At 57.6% G+C, this 20,531-nt stretch overlaps 1 protein-coding gene across 1 annotated transcript in view; it reads right to left on the bottom strand.

Moving 5' to 3' along the window:
* Positions 1-20,531, bottom strand: part of sptbn5 (spectrin, beta, non-erythrocytic 5) — a 332,093-nt gene that overhangs the window by 65,424 nt on the left and 246,138 nt on the right. The window contains exons 54-56 of the mRNA XM_038790252.1: positions 13,382-13,594; positions 10,943-11,139; positions 967-1,171 (exon numbers count right to left, since the gene is read on the bottom strand). Coding sequence (XP_038646180.1) covers positions 967-1,171; positions 10,943-11,139; positions 13,382-13,594 — 615 coding nt within the window. The remainder of the gene's footprint in view (positions 1-966; positions 1,172-10,942; positions 11,140-13,381; positions 13,595-20,531) is intronic.

Here is a 20,531-nt window from a genome sequence, read left to right as displayed (position 1 = left end):
CCCCCTCTCCCCTCAGCACCAGTGACTCCCCCCCTCCCCTCAGCCCCCAGTGCTCCCCCTCCCCTCAGCCCCAGTGCTCCCCCTCCCCTCAGCCCCAGTGCCCCCCCCCTCAGCCCCAGTGGCCTTCCCCCCTCTACCCCTCAGCCCAGTGCTCCCCCTCTCCCCTCACCCCCAGTGCCCCCCCCCTCAGCCCCAGTGCTCCCCCCTCTCCCCTCAGCCCCAGTGCTCCCCTCTCCCCGTCAGCCACCAGTGCCCCCCCCCTCAGCCCCAGTGCTCCCCCCTCTCCCCTCAGCCCCAGTGCTCCCCCTCTCCCCTCAGCCCCAGTGCTCCCCCTCTCCCCTCAGCCCCAGTGCTCCCCCTCTCCCCTCAGCCCCAGTGCTCCCCCCTCTCCCCCCCCAGCCACAGTGCTCCCCCCTCAGCCCCAGTGCCCCGCCCCCCTCTGCCCAAGTGTTTGTACTCCCTATTTTAGATCCTGTAACCTCGCACTTTTTCACCTCTACCTCAGGACTGTCCACTCTAACTCCATTTCCCTACTTTTGCAGTTATACTTTTACATTATCTTTCCAAATCCCTTATCCTATAATCCTTATCCTATTCCCTCTGTGTGGATCCCAGTCCATGTCTCAATGACCTCATGTGGGAAATAATTTCCTGTTCTTATAACTCTCTCCCTGAGAAAGTATTTCTCCCAACTCCCCCTTCGATCTCCTTCAACTTGTCCACGGTCTAACCCTCATGACACCTGTCCCTCCGAGGCAGAACCTATTTCTGCAACAGTGCATTGGGGGACTATTGATTGTGTATAATCTACACGGACTAGAAGAATTCAACGCATGATAATATTATATATGATGGTTAACGCATCTTCAATAAGAACAATTGTAAATGTCAATCATTTTGTGGTCGCGTGTGTTTGCCGTTCTGCCATCAGGGCTGAACAGGATTAGAAATCACTCCAACGTTTACCTCCACATCTTCCAGGTCTTGACCATAATCCAGGGAATCTGCCAGGCGCTGCTTACTGGACAGCCATGTGGTCACTTCCTGTACCTCTCGTTCAAAATGATAGAGTTGGTATTGGTCCACCAGCTTCCTCTGTCGGGTCTCTGCTAACCGCAGGAGTGCCTCATACTCGGTCTCCACATCCTGGAGCCGCTTCAGAATTGTATGCCTGCAAGGAGATTGGAAATACCAGAAATCTGGTAAATAACACCCAACATTCACCCTACCGGATTCAATCAACCAACATTCATCGTAAGAACATGGAAGTGAAAATGAAAATCGGCATCGTCTTCGAGGACAATAGGCTGCTCTCCCTTTTTGAGAGAGAGCTGGCTGGGCTGATGGTGAAATAACCTGAGGGTCACGACACCTCAGGTAAGGGGCAAAGTTGAGAAGGCAGGGCCTTCATGGGTAACCTCAGCCGGTACGGGAATTAAACCCATTCTATTGGTGCCCTCCACATCACAAACTAGCCGTCCAGAAAACTGAGCTAAACCTGCTCTCATATAAGAACATAACAACCTAAGAAATAAGAGCAGGAAAAGACCAAATAGCCCATCAAGCATGTTTCACCATTCAATATGATTCTGACTGATCTCCAGCTTCAACTTCACTCTCCCACCCACTCCTTGGGCATCATTTTGGCCACGTGGTACATCCTGGATGAAAGTCCCGCGGGCTTCGCGACAGCTATGACACCTCATGGGATCTACCCGGTTCCTATGCGGTGTCGGGATGAGGAAGCTGTGCTAATGTAAGCCTCAAACCTACTTACCGGGATCTATCGGAGGCTGCAGCCGGGCACCATTCAGTACTGGTCCACACAAAGGTGGACCAGACAGAATGGCACCTAAGGGTCTCCCAGGTCATTAGAGGCTCTTGTGTGGTCAGTGATAGTGCAGGGTGGTCCCGTGGCCTTTCTCCTGGATCGTACCCAGGTGGCACAACTAAGCCGGAAGAAGCACTGCCAGGGTGCCAGTGTGCCCAAGGTGGCACTGCCAAGGGTCAGTGTCCAAGGGGGGCCTTGCCCATTAAAGGAGAGTGAAGGGGGGTATGAAGGATGGAGGGGTGCAGGGCAAGTAAGTAGGGGCCTCTAGGAGGTTGGGGGGTGACAGCTGGAGGTTCTGGAAGGGGGTGTGGGGGTGCCTGAAGAGGGGGGCCCCAGGAACCTCATAGCAGGGTGCCCTCACTTGGGGGAGTGTGGGGTAATGCCCATATGTGTGGGGGTGACATTGCCCATGGGTGGGGGGACCCACAAGCTCACTTAGAGATTGGGAGACCCGTTAAAAACGACAGCCTGATCTCCGAGTTCAGCTTCCAAAGTGGTGAAAAAAATTGTAAGCTTGGCTAAACTCGTGAGAAACTGTCCACGCCCAAAAAAGCGACAAAGTGTCGGTAGATAGCGGGGGGAACTTATTGGCAAAGGTGGTGGGAATCTCCCAGCAAAACCCACCACAAATGACACTTCAAACTTTTACATTAAATCGCGCCCCTTATATACTTTCATTCCTTGAGAGACCAATAATCTGTCTATATCAGCCTTAAATTTATTCAATGATTCATAACCCTTTGGGTGAAGTAATTATTCCTCTCCTCAGTCCTAAATAATCAATCCCTTTGAGGCTGTGCTCCTGTGTTCTAGATTCCCCACCAGTTGAAACAACCATGGTTTGGGCAGCATGGTACCATAATGCTTCACAGCTCCAGGGTCCCAGGTTCGATTCCCGGCTTGGGTCACTGTCTGTGTGGAGTCTGCACGTCCTCCCCATGTGTGCGTGGGTTTCCTCCGGGTGCTCCGGTTTCCTCCCACAGTCCAAAGATGAGCAGGTTAGGTGAATTGGACATGCTAAATTGCCCTTAGTGTGAGGTGGGGCTACTGGGTTATGGGGATAGGGTGGAGGTATGTGCTTGGGTAGGGTGCTCTTTCCAAGAGCCGGTGCAGACTTGATGGGCTGAATGGCCTCCTTCTGCACTGTAAATTCTATAATTCTACCCTAACAAGCCACCTTAGAATCTTGCATGTTTCAATCAGATCACCGCTCATTCTCCTAAACTCCAGAGAGTACAGGCCCAATTTACTCAACCCCGCGCCATTAGAACAACCTCTTCAAGACAGTAACCAATCGAGTGAACTTTCACTGTGCTGCCTCCGATGCAAGTTGTAGCCATCTGGGATGGCCACTTACAACTAGGGACAGAGAAACCCGCAAAGCGTAGTGAGTACAATGGACAAAGCAAGATTCAGTCAGGCTCAGAGCCTGAAATGTATATGTGCAAGCAAGGAGACCAGACGGTATTGAAACTCCGACCAATTAGCATTTTAATGGGGCCGATTAGGATTTGATGGCCCATCTTCACCAAAACAAAGGACTGATACTTGAGCGACCGGTACAGCCCCAGACATTTCGGCGCCGCTCCCTGTTCAAGGGAAGCGTAAACAACGGGGTCAGTGACCGCTTGGGACACGCCCAGCCATCCAGAACCCCGCTCATTTATTGGTTAGGAATCGAACAGAGTGATCAGGGATCACCCAATTAGTGGGGCCCAAACTGAAGGACCGCCCAAAAGAGCGCAAAAACCCCCAAGAATAAGAAGAGAGTCCGCCATATGTTCGTCCTGTCTTGGACCTGGCACCCCGGCCACGACCATTTCCAACTGCAGCAACACCAGAAACAAGTCCAAGTTCAACGCTCGCTATCACACGGATGAGCCTAGCTGAGCAGCAGTTACTTCTCCAGACTCGATAGATCCAGAATAGAACGGCAGCTACTGTTCCTCTGACCTAAGCCGGGTGCCAGAAGTTAAGTACAGGTTGTCTTAGTCGATAGGTGTAGTTAACTAGTAGTGTTTATGTTGCATGACTAATTGTGTGTAAATAAAGTACCCTTGACCTTGAACTAACTGGTGTTTGGCTCTTTGATCGATAGCCGGTTGAACCTTATGGTGGTATCATTCGATACCTGGCAACTCTGAGCATTAGAATATAGATACCAAAAGAAAGAAGGGCAAACCCACTGATTGCCATAGTTAGAGCAGAGCCACAGAAAAGGCAACAAAGTACAGCCAATCCTCCTTTAGCACACTTAACGGGTTCCTGTAATTTTTAGCTTAAAAACCAAATTTTATGTATTTAGTGTATTGATTAATCATAGAAACACAGGGGCCTGAACATCTTGCCCGTCGAGCACACGCACTCAGTGATTAACTGCCAATTATCGGGCAAACATCGTGAAACTGTTTAGTAAAGGCTAAGTGTGGCCAGGGAGGGTGGGAAAAGGGTGGGTGCCGAGAGAAAGGGAGGGTTCGATATCCTGAATGATAGACTGCATCTCATCAGCTAAAATAAATGAATTTGCTTAATTTCTTCATTGTAATTTGATGAATTACTTTTGTTTCTTCATTGTCTCTATCATCCCGCACCCCCCTCAAACGTGTTGTCATCTGATAATACTTCATTGTGAGATTTCAACACATTCTTCATATCACCAACATCAACTTGATCAAAAGCCACGTTATGGGAAGGGTTAATAATCTCATTTATGATTTTAAAACTTTTTTATTTTTTATTTTTTAAAATTTAGAATAACCAATTCATTTTTTTCCAATTAAGGGGCAATTTAGCATGGCCAATCCACCTACCCTACACATCTTTGGGTTGTGGGGGCGAAACCCACGCAAACACAGGGAGAATGTGCAAACTCCACACGGACAGTGACCCAGGGCCGGGATCGAACCTGGGACCTCGGCACCGTGAGGCAGCAGTGCTAACCACTGCGCCACCGTGCTGCCCAATAATCTCATTTATATCAACTGCAGGTAAACGCAGGAAAATCAGGCACACATTCTGACCAAAGCTTGCGCCAAAGTGCATTTAATGTTGATGGTTGAACTTAATGGCATGTGTAATGGTGGCACAGTGGCTAATACTGCTGTCTCACAGCGCCAGGAACCTGGGTTCAATTCCGGCATTGGATGACTGTCTGTGTGGAGTTTGTACGTTCTCCCATTGTCTGTGTGGGTTTCTTCTGGATACTCCAGTTTCCTCCTCCAGTCCAAAGAAGTGTGAGTTAGGTGGATTGGCCATGCATAATTATTGCCCCTTAGTGCTCAAAGATGAGCAGGTTAGGTTACAAGGTTATGGGGATAGGGCAGTGTGAACAGGGGAGTGGACATGGGTGGAGCGCTCTTTACAATAGTGGGTGCCGGCGGGATGGGCGAAAGGCCTCCTTCTGCACTGTAGGAATTCTATGATTCTATAATATTGAAGAATTGCCAAAAAGCACAAATGGTTAGCTCATCTTCTCCATCAGTTTCACAAATCAGCTGGGCTAATGTCTTGCTCAGATAATGTGCCTTAAATCTAGTCATTACACCATGATCCATAACCGTAGTAATCTTTTGGAGTTTTCAACCCCAATGCTATCAAGTTTTGGGGATGTTTAATAAGGAAATGGCGAGTCCACACCAAGTAAAATAAGAAAGAAGTTTAATTTACAAAAACGATATGCACACTGAAGTGTTGGGCACTGTGGACTTGTGAAGCAGACGTATGCCACCAACACTGAAGAAGGTTCAACACTATTTTATTAACTCTTATGAAATACTAGACATACTATAACTGTGGGTTTACACAATGTTAGTTTAACTAGAGACCTGTGCCTGTCCGAACCAGTTGAATCACTCAGCACGTGGAGTGAGTTTGTACTGTACTTGATGAACTCTTGTGCTTCTGAGAGGCAGCATCCAGAATGAGCGGGAAAAGTGATGCCCTCTGTCTTTATAGTGCGTGTGTTCTAACTGGTGATTGGCTGCGGTGTTTGTGCATGTTGATTGGTCCTAGTGTATGTCCATCATTGTGTGTCTGCACCATGATATACTGGTGTATATTATGACACACACTGCCCGGTATATCCCTACCCAGTTCCTCTCTGGTCGGTGCCTGATTGCCTGACCTTATATACAGTGGGTAATTGAGATATCCTACCCTAACAGGGGAGCTTGTATTCCACAAGGAGCACGGGGAAGATCAGCATTCCCACCCCATAGGTCCCGTGCGGGATATTACAGGATGCTCAGGGTGAGGAAGGAGCAGTGCTCCGAAAGCTAGTGTTTGAAACAAACATGTTGGACTTTAACCTGGTGTTGTAAGGCTTCTTACTGTACAGAAATGGAAGTTCAATTAGGTATTATTTTTCCAATAGAGACCTGTCTTGTCAATGTTGAAGATTTGACAAGATAAATAACCTCCCTCCTCAATAATAGTTTTAGAATAGATGCAGCATATGCATCTGTGGTGCTCGAGTCAGCACTTGCTCCTTTGATCGGGTTTTTGAGGAGGTGACAAAGAGGATTGATGAGGGGAGGACGGTGGATGTTGTTTACATGGACTTCAGTAAAGTCTTTGACAAGGTGCCTCATGGCAGACTGGTACAAAAGGTGAAGTCACACGGGATCAGGGGTGAGGTGGTAAGATGGATACAGAACTGGCTCGGTCACAGAAGGCAAAGGGTAGCAGTCGAAGGGTGTTTTTCGTGGGCAGCATGGTGGAGCAGTGGATAGCACTGCTGGCTCACGCCCGAGGTCCCAGGTTCGATCCTGGCTCTGGGTCACTGTCCGTGTGGAGTTTGTACATTCTCCCCGTGTATCCGTGGGTTTCGGCTCCCACAACCCAAAAGATGTGCAGGGTAGGTGGATTGGCCATGCTAAATTGCCACTTAATTGGAAAAAATGAATTGGGTACTCTAAATTTTACAAAAAAGGGTGTTTTTCTGAATGGAAGGTTGTGACTAGTGGTGTTCCACAGGGATCTGTGCTGAAGCCTCTGTTGTTTGTAGTGTACATAAATGATTTGGAGGAAAATGTAGCTGGTCTGATTAGTAAGTTCGCGGATGACACCAAGGTTGGTGAAATGGCAGATAGTGTTGAGGATTGTCAGGGGATACAGAAGGACATAGATAGGTTGGAGACTTGGGCAGAGAAATGTCAAATGGAGTTTAACGGACAATGTGAGGTAATGTATTTTGGTAGCTCTAACATAGAGGTGAAAGATACCGTAAATGGCAAAACTCTTAGAAATGTAGAAAGTCAGAGATCTGAGCGTGCATGTCCACAGATCCTTGAAGGTGGCAACACAAGTGGACAAGGTAGTCAAGAAAGCATACGGAATGCTTGCCTTCAGTGGACAGGGCATCGAGTATAAAAACTGGCAAGTCATGCTACAGTTGTATAGAACTTTGGCAAGGCCGCACTTGGAATATTGTGCACAATTCTGGTCGCCCCTCTACCAGAAGGATGTGGAGGCTTTGGAGAGGGTGCAGAGGAGGTTTACCAGGATGTTGCCTGGTCTGGAGGGTGTTAGTTTATGTGGAGAGGCTGAATAGACTCGGACTGTTTTCATTAGAAAGACGGAGGTTGAGGGTGAGCTGATAAGGTCTACAAGATTATGAGGGGCATGGATAGAGTGGATGGGCAGGCACTCTTTCCCAGGGTGGAGGGGTCAGTCACCAGGGGGCATAGGTTTAAGGTCCACGGGACAAAGTTTAGAGGAGATGTGCGAGGCAGGGTCTTTACGCAGAGGGTGGCGAGTGCCTGAAACTTGCTGCCAGGGGAGGTTGTGGAAGCAGATACATTAACACCGTTCAAAAGGCATCTCAACAAATACATGGATAGGATGGGTATAGAGGGATACAGCACTAGGAAGTGCTGAAAGTTTTGGCCAAGGTTGGTATCTTGACCGGTACAGATTCGGAGGGCCGAAGGGCCTGTTCCTGTGCTGTATTGTTCGTTGTTCTTACCAATAAATTCAGGTTATGTAAATTTGCACTCCCCTTGAATGCTCAAACCAGCCTGAACTTACTTTAAAAGATTCATTTAAACCAGTTTCATTTTTCTTCAATTTTGAATTCTCAAAGAGTCTCCTCATTTTCTCCTGAATTGCAGCTGTGCTCAAAGAAATTTGCCATTGGGATTAATCTTCAACCCAAACAATGAGGAAGTGCTCCATTTTCTCCATCACATTACTCCCCAGCTGTTGTAACCTCCTGGCAGTTCAAGGAGTCACACTTCTATGTCCAAATCCTTCCTTAAATGCAGAGGCCAAAACTGCACACAGTGCTCCAGGTGTGATCTCACCAAAGCTCTGTTCAATTCGAGCAGGACTTCTTTATCCCCACAACTCTAGTCCCTTTGCAATAAATGCTAACATGCCATTTGCCTTTCTAATTGCTCACTGTACCGGTATGTTAACTTTCTGTGTTTCTTGTATCAGTACACCCAAGTCCGCTGAACTTCAACAATTACAAGTTTCCTGTCTTTTGGAAAATATTCAGCTTTTCTATTCTTCTCACCATGCTGATGATACAAAGTCTGGTGGGGATGTAAACTGAGGAGTTCATTACTCTCCCTCTCTTCACTTAACTCATAGGATTATATAGAATATGACAGAAACAGGCCATTTAACCCAACCAGTTCAAGTCAGTGTTAATGATCCACTCCTCCCATTATTTCTAAATCCACCATTGTAATCATCTATTCCCCTTTCCCTCATATGCTTGTTTAGTTTCCCTTAAATGCATCTATATTATTAGCTTCAAACCACTCCCTATGGTAGCGAGCTCCACATTCTCACCACTCTGGGTGAAGAGTTTTCTCTGAATTCCCTATTGGATTTCTTGGTGGCTATCTTAAATTGATGGCCTCGGGTTATGTTATTCCCCACAATTGGAAACGTCTACTCTGGATCCACTCAATCAAAACCTTGCATAATTTTAAATATCTCTATTAGGTAACTCTTGAGCCTTCTCTATCAAAGACAGAAGAGATCCAGACTGTCATTAATATGGATTGTAACTAGCTGAGATCCCAGCATTCCACTAGTTACAGCCTACCTATACCAGGTAAGTGTCGGTAATGTTCATAGCACAGGACAGGTGGGCAGCATGGTAGCATAGTGGTTAGCACTATGGCTTCACAGCGCCAGGGTCCCAGGTTCGATTCTCGGCTTGGGTCACTGTCTGTGTGGATTCTGCACTTTCTCCATATGTCTGTGTGGGTTTCCTCCGGGTGCTCCGGTTTCCTCCCACAAGTCCCGAAAGATGCGCTGTTAGGTAATTTAGACATTCTGAATTCACCCTCTGGGTACCCGAACAGGCGTCGTAATGTGGCGACTAGGGGCTTTTCACAGTAACTTCATTGCAGAGTTAATGTAAGCCTATTTGTGACAATAAAGATTATTATATTCTAAAAACTATCCTGGTCAATAGTTATGTGATCACTGTCCCACTCGAATCTGAATCAGTCTTTACCATCAATCTAATATTGGGTTCCTCCAGCACAGAACAGAAATACTACCCTGCATATGTTTAAAAGTGTCCTTATTACTGTTGCTTAATTTTTAAAGTGGTCTTTTTTGCTGAACAAGAGAATTAAGTTGGTTGACCCCTCCTGTCTAGAAATTATCCCTTCTCCAGAACAGAAGAATTATTTTATTCTGGGGAATATCACACCTTATTATTTCTGAGGGGTTTCTAATGGAGCATTGAGGACTATGCAGACCAATTTCAGAAAGAGTTACAGGAATGCCATTTACATTTGATAAGCCAACCTTGCGAGTGGAGTCCATGGATCTGTTGCACCAATCGGTTCCCAAACACAAGATTCTCAACACGAATAGCACCCCTTTAAATCCATAATACCAGAGACATCATCAATCCTGAAAACGAAGCTAAATTCTAGACAATGGATAAATATCCTTTTTTGAAGTCACTATGGAAAAGGAAGGTCGCGTGATCTAAGACATAAGCCTTTTGAGCAGTTTAATATTAATGAGCTGTGCAGCCATCTGCTGTTTAACATCCAGCCAGCAGGCCACACAGAAGCAATACTGTCCAGGCTGGACTACTGACCCATCTAACCTGACTAGTCTGGAAGATTTTGTATCATCGCCTGTAAGACCGGCGTCATCCCTGCTTCATCTTGTGGTATCAATTCCACCTGAAAATGCGTATCTTACAACAGTGATCTGCAGACAACTGACCACTGAATACCTTCGTGAAAGATTTACTCATTGGGCTCTGACTTTGGGACTCTGGAACTCATGTGAATCAACATTCAGCTTTCTCGATGGTTCTTGTAGTATAAAAGCTCCCTTCCTCCCTTTGCCGTGTGTGTGGTGAATGTGATTCACACCGGATTATAATCTGTATACACATGTGTCTATATTGTAAGTGCAGTTGCACTACCTGTCCTCCAGGGGGAGTAGCTCTGGGAATGCTCGAGTTGTACGGGGCTTCTCCCTTGGCTCTGCCCAGGACTCCTCCCCCCCGGAAGCTGCTGTATAAAGATCAGTGCCACATGGTCAGCTGGCCAGTTCACCGAAAGTTCAATGGCTAATAGGCTGGCTCTGTTGTGAGTATATTAAAACCGCTATTCTAATCCTACAAGCACGTGTCCGTAGAATTGTTGGTTCCAATAGTGTGCATGTGGAATGGGAAGCTGCAGACACTTGTTTTCGGGGTTTTAAATGTGTAAAGGTAAACCAATCTTCTGAGTTAATCCTACCTCGAGTTTGCCGTGGGATTATTAGTAAAATTGGATCACACAAAAACCAAGTGATTGGCAAACTACGCCACCCTTTATTCTAAAACAAAACTCATTCAAAATACCTTCTGTTTACAGACAGGTGGGAAGATGAAAACATTGCTGTTTGAACTGACCCTCTGCTGTCGGCAACAGTAATCTAAACACTCATGATCTCTCTTCCCTCACTTTCCTCTGTGCAGCGTTAAAACTCTCCCGCTCTCTTTCTGACGAGCATGACTTGGCCAGAGCCCCTTTGAACTTTCTCTTCTCTCCTTACTGAGGCCCAGACATGGCATCCTCCAGCTGGTCCCTGTCTGATGTATTCCACTGTAAAGTCTTGTGGAGAATTCTTGGGATGTACCTGTCAGGGTGGCTCATGCTGGAAAGATTGTTCCCCGTTTCCCTCAGTTTCAGCATCCTGGACTTGTAACTGACCAGATCCAAATCAATGTTGTCCAGCTTCCGGAACAGCACCTGTGTGGATTCCTCATCCTTTCCGTAGTCGGAGCTCTCCAGCTGTGGTCTTTTCTCCTCCATCCATAACTCAGCTTCCAACAGCTGCCAGTGAGCAGAGATCAACAGTGAGAGTAGAACATTTACCCATTCAGACCATCTCACACACACAGACCAGGTACATTCACTGCAAAAACCAGGCTGCAGTCTCACTGACCCGCCTTACCATTATGGTGGCTTTCGCCTGGTCACCACCTCCTGTAACCTTTGCAGATAATAGAAGCACTTAGTTGCCACATGAGTTTATCACTGTCTGGGTCACAGTGGCTTGTGCACAGCTGCTGGAGAGAATAGCAGGAACAGCCAACAAACAGAGTGAGCTGCTGAAAGGAGCAATGCAGGCGGTCAGTTCTCTGTCAGAGAGATAGGGTGGGTGCCAGAGTTACAGGCGGGAGTGGAAGGGCAGACGTTTTAGCCTTCGCCTCATAGAACATAGAACATAGAACAGTACAGCACAGAACAGGCCCTTCGGCCCTCGATGTTGTGCTGAGCAATGATCACCCTACTCAAACCCACATATCCACCCTATACCCGTGACCCAACAACTCCACCCCTTAACCTTACTATTAGGACACTACGGGCAATTTAACATGGCCAATCGAACCTAACCCGCACATCTTTGGACTGTGGGAGGAAACCGGAGCACCCGGAGGAAACCCACGCACACACGGGGAGGACGTGCAGACTCCGCACAGACAGTGACCCAGCCGGGAATCGAACCTGGGACCCTGGAGCTGTGAAGCATTTATGCTAACCACCATGCTACCGTGCTGCCTCGTTGATTGTTCTCAGGCAGGTCCTGTTAGGGTGGAGTCAACTTCTCCCCCCAGTGCGTTGGCGTGGCTGGGGGACCTGTTGGAGTTTCTGTCCTTAGAAAAGGTGACATTTTCCCTAAGAGGGGTGGATGAGGGGTTCCACCAGAGATGGGGGTTGTTCATTTTACATTTTGGAGACCTGGTTGCTGCCAAAGGGTGGGGGGAGGGGGGGGGGGGGAGCGCATTGGGAATTGTTGGTGTAAAAATGTTGAATACCAATATTTTTTAAAAATGAGATAGAATGAGTAAAGGGTAGAGGAATACAGAAAGCCAGATTGGAGGATGAACTGATTGGATCTGCGTCATACAGTCACATGCACTGAGCTGACCACTGCATTGTTTGGTGACGAGAGAACTGCTGATGTCTGATTCTCACGGTCACTAACATATATATGAACATATAAATACTAATGTAGAAAAATGTGAAGTTCTGCACTTTGGTAGGAAGAATAAAGGAGCTGAATATTATTTAAATGGAAAAAGACTGCAGAAAGCTGCAGCACAGAGGGATTCGTGCATAATTCACAAAAAGCTAGCATGCAAATTTAACAGGTAATAGGGAAGGCAAATGGAATGTTGGCCTTTATTTCAAAGGGAATGGAGTATAAAAATAGGGAAGTCTTGTTGAAACTATATAAGGCACTAGTTAGACCTGGAATACGGTGAACAGTTTTGGTCCCTTTGTCCAAGGGAAGATATACTGACAGGTTTGTTTCAAACACTAGCTTTCGGAGCACTGCTCCTTCCTCAGGTGAATGAAAAGGTACGTACCTCTTCATTCACCCGAGGAAGGAGCTGCGCTCCGAAAGCTAGTGTTTGAAACAAACCTGTTGGACTTTAACCTGGTGTTGTAAAACTTCTTACTGCGCTCACCCCAGTCCAACGCTGGCATCTCCACATCATGAAAGATATACTGGCATTGGAGTCAGTCCAGAGAAGGTTTACTAGGTTGATTCCGGGTATGGAGGGATTTTCTTATGAGGAGAGGTTGAGTAAACTGGGCCTGCAGTCATTGGAGTTTAGATGAGTGAGAGGCGACCTTATTGAGACATATAGGATTCGCAGGGGGCTTGACAGGGTAGATGAGAGAATGTTTCCTCTTCTGATGAGTTTAAGACCGGAAGGCATAACCTCAGAGCATTTAAGACAGAGATGAGGAGGAATTTCTTCACTGAGGAGGTGGTGAATCTGTGGAATTCTTTACTGCAGAGGGCTGTAGAGGCTGGGTTGTTAAGTATGTTCTAGGCTGAGAGAGACAGATTTTTAATCAGTAAGGGAATCAAGAGTTATGGGGATAAGGCAGGAAAGTGGAGTTAAGGATCATGATATCCGATCAGTCATGATCTCGTTGAATGGGGGAGAAGACTTGATGGGTCAAAAGACCTATATCTGCTCCTACAACTTATGGTCGCTAGTCATTGGATGATCCCCAGGAGAAGCAGAATTTCTCAGTGATATAATCAAGCACCTACCTCAGAGAAAAAGAGTTGTGCTGCATGCTCCTCTCTTAGCAACTTGCTCCTCTTCTCTGCCTCCTCTTTCAATGTCTCCACTGCATCCTTCAGCTCCCACAGCTGCTTTGCAATCTCCCGGGAAGCAAAGTGCCCACCCTTAACAAGATTCTGTCCCGTCTCCATTACAGCTCTTATCAGGGAATCATGGTTGCTGATCTCATTCTCCAAAGCCTGCACAGACAACAGAATTCACCGAGTGCTCTGGTTATTCTCAAACAAACCTCACCCACATCGTGGCATCCAGCCAGGCCCTGGCACTGACACCCAACCTGGTACCCCCACCCAGCCTGGCCCCGGTCCCAACCCAGCCTGGCCCCGGCACCCAGCCTGGCCCCGGTCCCGTACCCAGCCTGGCCCCCAGCCCCGCACCCAGCCAGGCCTCGGTCCCCGCACCCAGCCTGGCCCCCCTGTCCCCGCACCCAGCCAGGCCTCGGTCCCCACACCCAGCCTGGCCTCGGTCCCCGCACCCAGCCAGGCCTCGGTCCCCGCACCCAGCCTGGCCCCCCTGTCCCCGCACCCAGCCAGGCCTCGGTCCCCGCACCCAGCCAGGCCTCGGTCCCCGCACCCAGCCCGGCCCCCCTGCCCCGCACCCAGCCAGGCCTCGGTCCCCGCACCCAGCCAGGCCTCGGTCCCCGCACCCAGCCCGGCCCCCCTGCCCCGCACCCAGCCAGGCCTCGGTCCCACACCCAGCCTTGCCTCGGTCCCCGCACCCAGCCAGGCCTCGGTCCCACACCCAGCTTTGCCTCGGTCCCCGCACCCAGCCTGGCCCCCCTGTCCCCGCACCCAGCCAGGCCTCGGTCCCCACACCCAGCCCGGCCCCCCCTGCCCCGCACCCAGCCAGGCCTCGGTCCCCGCACCCAGCCTGGCCCCCCTGTCCCCGCACCCAGCCAGGCCTCGGTCCCCGCACCCAGCCAGGCCTCGGTCCCCGCACCCAGCCAGGCCTCGGTCCCCGCACCCAGCCAGGCCTCGGTCCCCGCACCCAGCCAGGCCTCGGTCCCCGCACCCAGCCAGGCCACGGTCCCCGCACCCAGCCAGGCCACGGTCCCCGCACCCAGCCAGGCCTCGGTCCCCGCACCCAGCCAGGCCTCAGTCCCCGCACCCAGCCTGGCCTCGGTCCCCGCACCCAGCCTGGCCCCCCTGTCCCCGCACCCAGCCAGGCCCCCCTGTCCCCGCACCCAGCCAGGCCTCGGTCCCCGCACCCAGCCTGGCCCCCCTGCCCCGCACCCAGTCAGGCCTCGGTCCCCGCACCCAGCCAGGCCTCGGTCCCCGCACCCAGCCAGGCCTCGGTCCCCGCACCCAGCCCGGCCCCCCTGCCCCGCACCCAGCCAGGCCTCGGTCCCCACACCCAGCCTGGCCCCCCTGTCCCCGCACCCAGCCAGGCCTCGGTCCCACACCCAGCCTTGCCTCGGTCCCCGCACCCAGCCTGGCCCCCCTGTCCCCACACCCAGCCAGGCCTCGGTCCCCACACCCAGCCAGGCCTTGGTCCCCGCACCCAGCCTGGACCCCCTGTCCCCGCACCCAGCCAGGCCTTGGTCCCCGCACCCAGCCAGGCCTCGGTCCCCGCACCCAGCCAGGCCCCCCTGCCCCGCACCCAGCCAGGCCTCAGTCCCCGCACCCAGCCTGGCCCCCCTGCCCCGCACCCAGCCAGGCCTCGGTCCCCGCACCCAGCCCGGCCCCCCTGTCCCCGCACCCAGCCAGGCCTCGGTCCCCGCACCCAGCCTGGCCCCCCTGTCCCCGCACCCAGCCTGGCCCCCCTGTCCCCACATCCAGCCAGGCCTCGGTGCCCACACCCAGCCAGACCTCGAACACGCACCCAGCCAGGCCTCGGACTCGCACCCAGCCTGGCCCCCAGCCCCGCATCTAGCCTGTCCCCCGGTCCCCGTGCCCAGCCTGGCCCCGGTGCCTGTACCCAGCCTGGCCCCCCCTGTTCCCGCACCCAGCCTGGCCCTGGTGCCCGCACCCAGCCAGGCCTCGGACTCGCACCCAGCCAGACCTCGATCCCGCACCCAGCCTGGCCCCCGGTCCCCGCACCCAGCCTGGCCCTGGTGCCCGCACCCAGCCTGGCCCTGGTGCCCGCACCCAGCCTGACCCTGGTGCCCGCACCCAGCCTGGCACCGGCGCCTGCAACCAGCCTGGCCCCGGTGCCCGCACCCAGCCTGGCCCCGGTGCCCGCACCCAGCCTGGCCCCGGTGCCCGCACCCAGCCTGGCCCTGGTGCCCGCACCCAGCCTGACCCCCCCGGTGCCCGCACCCAGCCTGGCCCCGGTGCCCGCACCCAGCCTGACCCCCCGGTGCCCGCACCCAGCCTGACCCCCCGGTGCCCGCAACCAGCCTGGCCCCCGGTCCCCGCACCCAGCCTGGCCCTGGTGCCCGCACCCAGCCTGGCCCCCGCACCCAGCCCGGCCCCCCTGCCCCGCACCCAGCCAGGCCTCGGTCCCACACCCAGCCTTGCCTCGGTCCCCGCACCCAGCCAGGCCTCGGTCCCACACCCAGCTTTGCCTCGGTCCCCGCACCCAGCCTGGCCCCCCTGTCCCCGCACCCAGCCAGGCCTCGGTCCCCACACCCAGCCCGGCCCCCCTGCCCCGCACCCAGCCAGGCCTCGGTCCCCGCACCCAGCCTGGCCCCCCTGTCCCCGCACCCAGCCAGGCCTCGGTCCCCGCACCCAGCCAGGCCTCGGTCCCCGCACCCAGCCAGGCCTCGGTCCCCGCACCCAGCCAGGCCTCGGTCCCCGCACCCAGCCAGGCCTCGGTCCCCGCACCCAGCCAGGCCTCGGTCCCCGCACCCAGCCAGGCCACGGTCCCCGCACCCAGCCAGGCCACGGTCCCCGCACCCAGCCAGGCCTCGGTCCCCGCACCCAGCCAGGCCTCAGTCCCCGCACCCAGCCTGGCCTCGGTCCCCGCACCCAGCCTGGCCCCCCTGTCCCCGCACCCAGCCAGGCCCCCCTGTCCCCGCACCCAGCCAGGCCTCGGTCCCCGCACCCAGCCTGGCCCCCCTGCCCCGCACCCAGTCAGGCCTCGGTCCCCGCACCCAGCCAGGCCTCGGTCCCCGCACCCAGCCAGGCCTCGGTCCCCGCACCCAGCCCGGCCCCCCTGCCCCGCACCCAGCCAGGCCTCGGTCCCCACACCCAGCCTGGCCCCCCTGTCCCCGCACCCAGCCAGGCCTCGGTCCCACACCCAGCCTTGCCTCGGTCCCCGCACCCAGCCTGGCCCCCCTGTCCCCACACCCAGCCAGGCCTCGGTCCCCACACCCAGCCAGGCCTTGGTCCCCGCACCCAGCCTGGACCCCCTGTCCCCGCACCCAGCCAGGCCTTGGTCCCCGCACCCAGCCAGGCCTCGGTCCCCGCACCCAGCCAGGCCCCCCTGCCCCGCACCCAGCCAGGCCTCAGTCCCCGCACCCAGCCTGGCCCCCCTGCCCCGCACCCAGCCAGGCCTCGGTCCCCGCACCCAGCCCGGCCCCCCCTGTCCCCGCACCCAGCCAGGCCTCGGTCCCCGCACCCAGCCTGGCCCCCCTGTCCCCGCACCCAGCCTGGCCCCCCTGTCCCCACATCCAGCCAGGCCTCGGTGCCCACACCCAGCCAGACCTCGAACACGCACCCAGCCAGGCCTCGGACTCGCACCCAGCCTGGCCCCCAGCCCCGCATCTAGCCTGTCCCCCGGTCCCCGTGCCCAGCCTGGCCCCGGTGCCTGTACCCAGCCTGGCCCCCCTGTTCCCGCACCCAGCCTGGCCCTGGTGCCCGCACCCAGCCAGGCCTCGGACTCGCACCCAGCCAGACCTCGATCCCGCACCCAGCCTGGCCCCCGGTCCCCGCACCCAGCCTGGCCCTGGTGCCCGCACCCAGCCTGGCCCTGGTGCCCGCACCCAGCCTGACCCTGGTGCCCGCACCCAGCCTGGCACCGGCGCCTGCAACCAGCCTGGCCCCGGTGCCCGCACCCAGCCTGGCCCCGGTGCCCGCACCCAGCCTGGCCCCGGTGCCCGCACCCAGCCTGGCCCTGGTGCCCGCACCCAGCCTGACCCCCCGGTGCCCGCACCCAGCCTGGCCCCGGTGCCCGCACCCCGCCTGACCCCCCGGTGCCCGCACCCAGCCTGACCCCCCGGTGCCCGCAACCAGCCTGGCCCCCGGTCCCCGCACCCAGCCTGGCCCTGGTGCCCGCACCCAGCCTGGCCCCGGCACCCAGCCTGGCCCCCGGTCCCCGCACCCAGCCTGGCCCTGGTGCCCGCACCCAGCCTGGCCCCGGCACCCAGCCTGGCCCCGGCACCCAGCCTGGCCCCCGGTCCCCGCACCCAGCCTGGCCCTGGTGCCCGCACCCAGCCTGGCCAAGGCACCCAGCCTGGCCCCGGCACCCAGCCTGGCCCCCGGTCCCCGCACCCAGCCTGGCCCCCGGTCCCCGCACCCAGCCTGGCCCCCGGTCCCCGCACCCAGCCTGGCCCCCGGTCCCCGCACCCAGCCTGGCCCCCGGTCCCCGCACCCAGCCTGGCCCCCGGTCCCCGCACCCAGCCTGGCCCTGGTGCCCGCACCCAGCCTGGCCCCCGGTCCCCGCACCCAGCCTGGCCCCCGGTCCTCGCACCCAGCCTGGCCCCCGGTCCCCGCACCGAGCCTGGCCCTGGTGCCCGCACCCAGCCTGGCCCCCGGTCCTCGCACCCAGCCTGGCCCCCGGTCCCCGCACCTAGCCTGGCCCTGGTGCCCGCACCCAGCCTGGCCCCCGGTCCAACACACCAGCCTGGCCCCCGGTGCCTTCACCCAGCCTGGCCCCCGGTCCCGCACCCAGCCTGGCCCCCGGTGCCCGCACCCAGCCTGGCCCCCCGGTCCCGGACCCAGCCTGGCCCCGGTGCCTTCACCCAGCCTGGCCCCGGTGCCTTCACCCAGCCTGGCCCCCAGTCCCGCACCCAGCCTGGCCCCCGTCCCCGCATCCAGCCTGGCCCCGGTGCCCACACCCAGCCTGGCCCCCGGTCCCTGCACCCAGCCTGGCCCTGAGGCCCTGCACCCAGCCTGGCCCCGGTGCCCGCACCCAGCCTGGCCCCCGGTGCCCGCACCCAGCTTGGCCCCCGGTGCCCGCACCCAGCCTGGCCCCCGGTGCCCGCACCCAGCCTGGCCCCTCGTCCCCGCACCCAGCCTGGCCCCGGTGCCTTCACCCAGCCTGGCCCCCGGTCCCGCACCGAGCCTGGCCCCCCGGTCCCGGACCCAGCCTGGCCCCCGGTGCCCGCACCCAACCTGGCCCCGGTGCCTGTACCCAGCCTGGCCCCGGTGCCTTCACCCAGCCTGACCCCGGTGCCTTCACCCAGCCTGACCCCGGTGCCTTCACCCAGCCTGACCCCGGTGCCTTCACCCAGCCTGACCCCGGTGCCTTCACCCAGCCTGGCCCCCCTGTCCCCGCACCCAGCCTGGCCCCCCTGTCCCCACATCCAGCCAGGCCTCGGTGCCCACACCCAGCCAGACCTCGGACTCGCACCCAGCCAGGCCTCGGACTCGCACCCAGCCTGGCCCCCAGCCCCGCATCTAGCCTGTCCCCCGGTCCCCGTGCCCAGCCTGGCCCCGGTGCCTGTACCCAGCCTGGCCCCCCTGTTCCCGCACCCAGCCTGGCCCTGGTGCCCGCACCCAGCCAGGCCTCGGACTCGCACCCAGCCAGACCTCGATCCCGCACCCAGCCAGACCTCGATCCCGCACCCAGCCTGGCCCCCGGTCCCCGCACCCAGCCTGGCCCTGGTGCCCGCACCCAGCCTGACCCTGGTGCCCGCACCCAGCCTGGCCCCCGGTCCCCGCACCCAGCCTGGCCCCCGGTCCCCGCACCCAGCCTGGCCCCCGGACCCCGCACCCAGCCTGGCCCCCGGTCCCCGCACCCAGCCTGGCCCCCGGTCCCCCCACCCAGCCTGGCCCCCGGTCCCCGCACCCAGCCTGGCCCTGGTGCCCGCACCCAGCCTGGCCCCCGGTCCCCGCACCCAGCCTGGCCCCCGGTCCTCGCACCCAGCCTGGCCCCCGGTCCCCGCACCGAGCCTGGCCCTGGTGCCCGCACCCAGCCTGGCCCCCGGTCCTCGCACCCAGCCTGGCCCCCGGTCCCCGCACCTAGCCTGGCCCTGGTGCCCGCACCCAGCCTGGCCCCCGGTCCAACACCCAGCCTGGCCCCCGGTGCCTTCACCCAGCCTGGCCCCCGGTCCCGCACCCAGCCTGGCCCCCGGTGCCCGCACCCAGCCTGGCCCCCCGGTCCCGGACCCAGCCTGGCCCCGGTGCCTTCACCCAGCCTGGCCCCGGTGCCTTCACCCAGCCTGGCCCCCAGTCCCGCACCCAGCCTGGCCCCCGTCCCCGCATCCAGCCTGGCCCCGGTGCCCACACCCAGCCTGGCCCCCGGTCCCTGCACCCAGCCTGGCCCTGATGCCCTGCACCCAGCCTGGCCCCGGTGCCCGCACCCAGCCTGGCCCCCGGTGCCCGCACCCAGCCTGGCCCCCGGTGCCCGCACCCAGCCTGGCCCCCGGTGCCCGCACCCAGCCTGGCCCCTCGTCCCCGCACCCAGCCTGGCCCCGGTGCCTTCACCCAGCCTGGCCCCCGGTCCCGCACCGAGCCTGGCCCCCCGGTCCCGGACCCAGCCTGGCCCCCGGTGCCCGCACCCAACCTGGCCCCGGTGCCTGTACCCAGCCTGGCCCCGGTGCCTTCACCCAGCCTGACCCCGGTGCCTTCACCCAGCCTGACCCCGGTGCCTTCACCCAGCCTGACCCCGGTGCCTTCACCCAGCCTGACCCCGGTGCCTTCACCCAGCCTGGCCCCCCTGTCCCCGCACCCAGCCTGGCCCCCCTGTCCCCACATCCAGCCAGGCCTCGGTGCCCACACCCAGCCAGACCTCGGACTCGCACCCAGCCAGGCCTCGGACTCGCACCCAGCCTGGCCCCCAGCCCCGCATCTAGCCTGTCCCCCGGTCCCCGTGCCCAGCCTGGCCCCGGTGCCTGTACCCAGCCTGGCCCCCCTGTTCCCGCACCCAGCCTGGCCCTGGTGCCCGCACCCAGCCAGGCCTCGGACTCGCACCCAGCCAGACCTCGATCCCGCACCCAGCCTGGCCCCCGGTCCCCGCACCCAGCCTGGCCCTGGTGCCCGCACCCAGCCTGACCCTGGTGCCCGCACCCAG

This window comes from Scyliorhinus canicula, chromosome 2 (genome assembly GCF_902713615.1).
Source record: "Scyliorhinus canicula chromosome 2, sScyCan1.1, whole genome shotgun sequence".
NCBI lineage: Eukaryota > Metazoa > Chordata > Chondrichthyes > Carcharhiniformes > Scyliorhinidae > Scyliorhinus > Scyliorhinus canicula.
The sequence above is the reverse complement of the archived record's forward strand: the minus strand, read 5'-3'. Positions and strand labels throughout refer to the sequence as shown.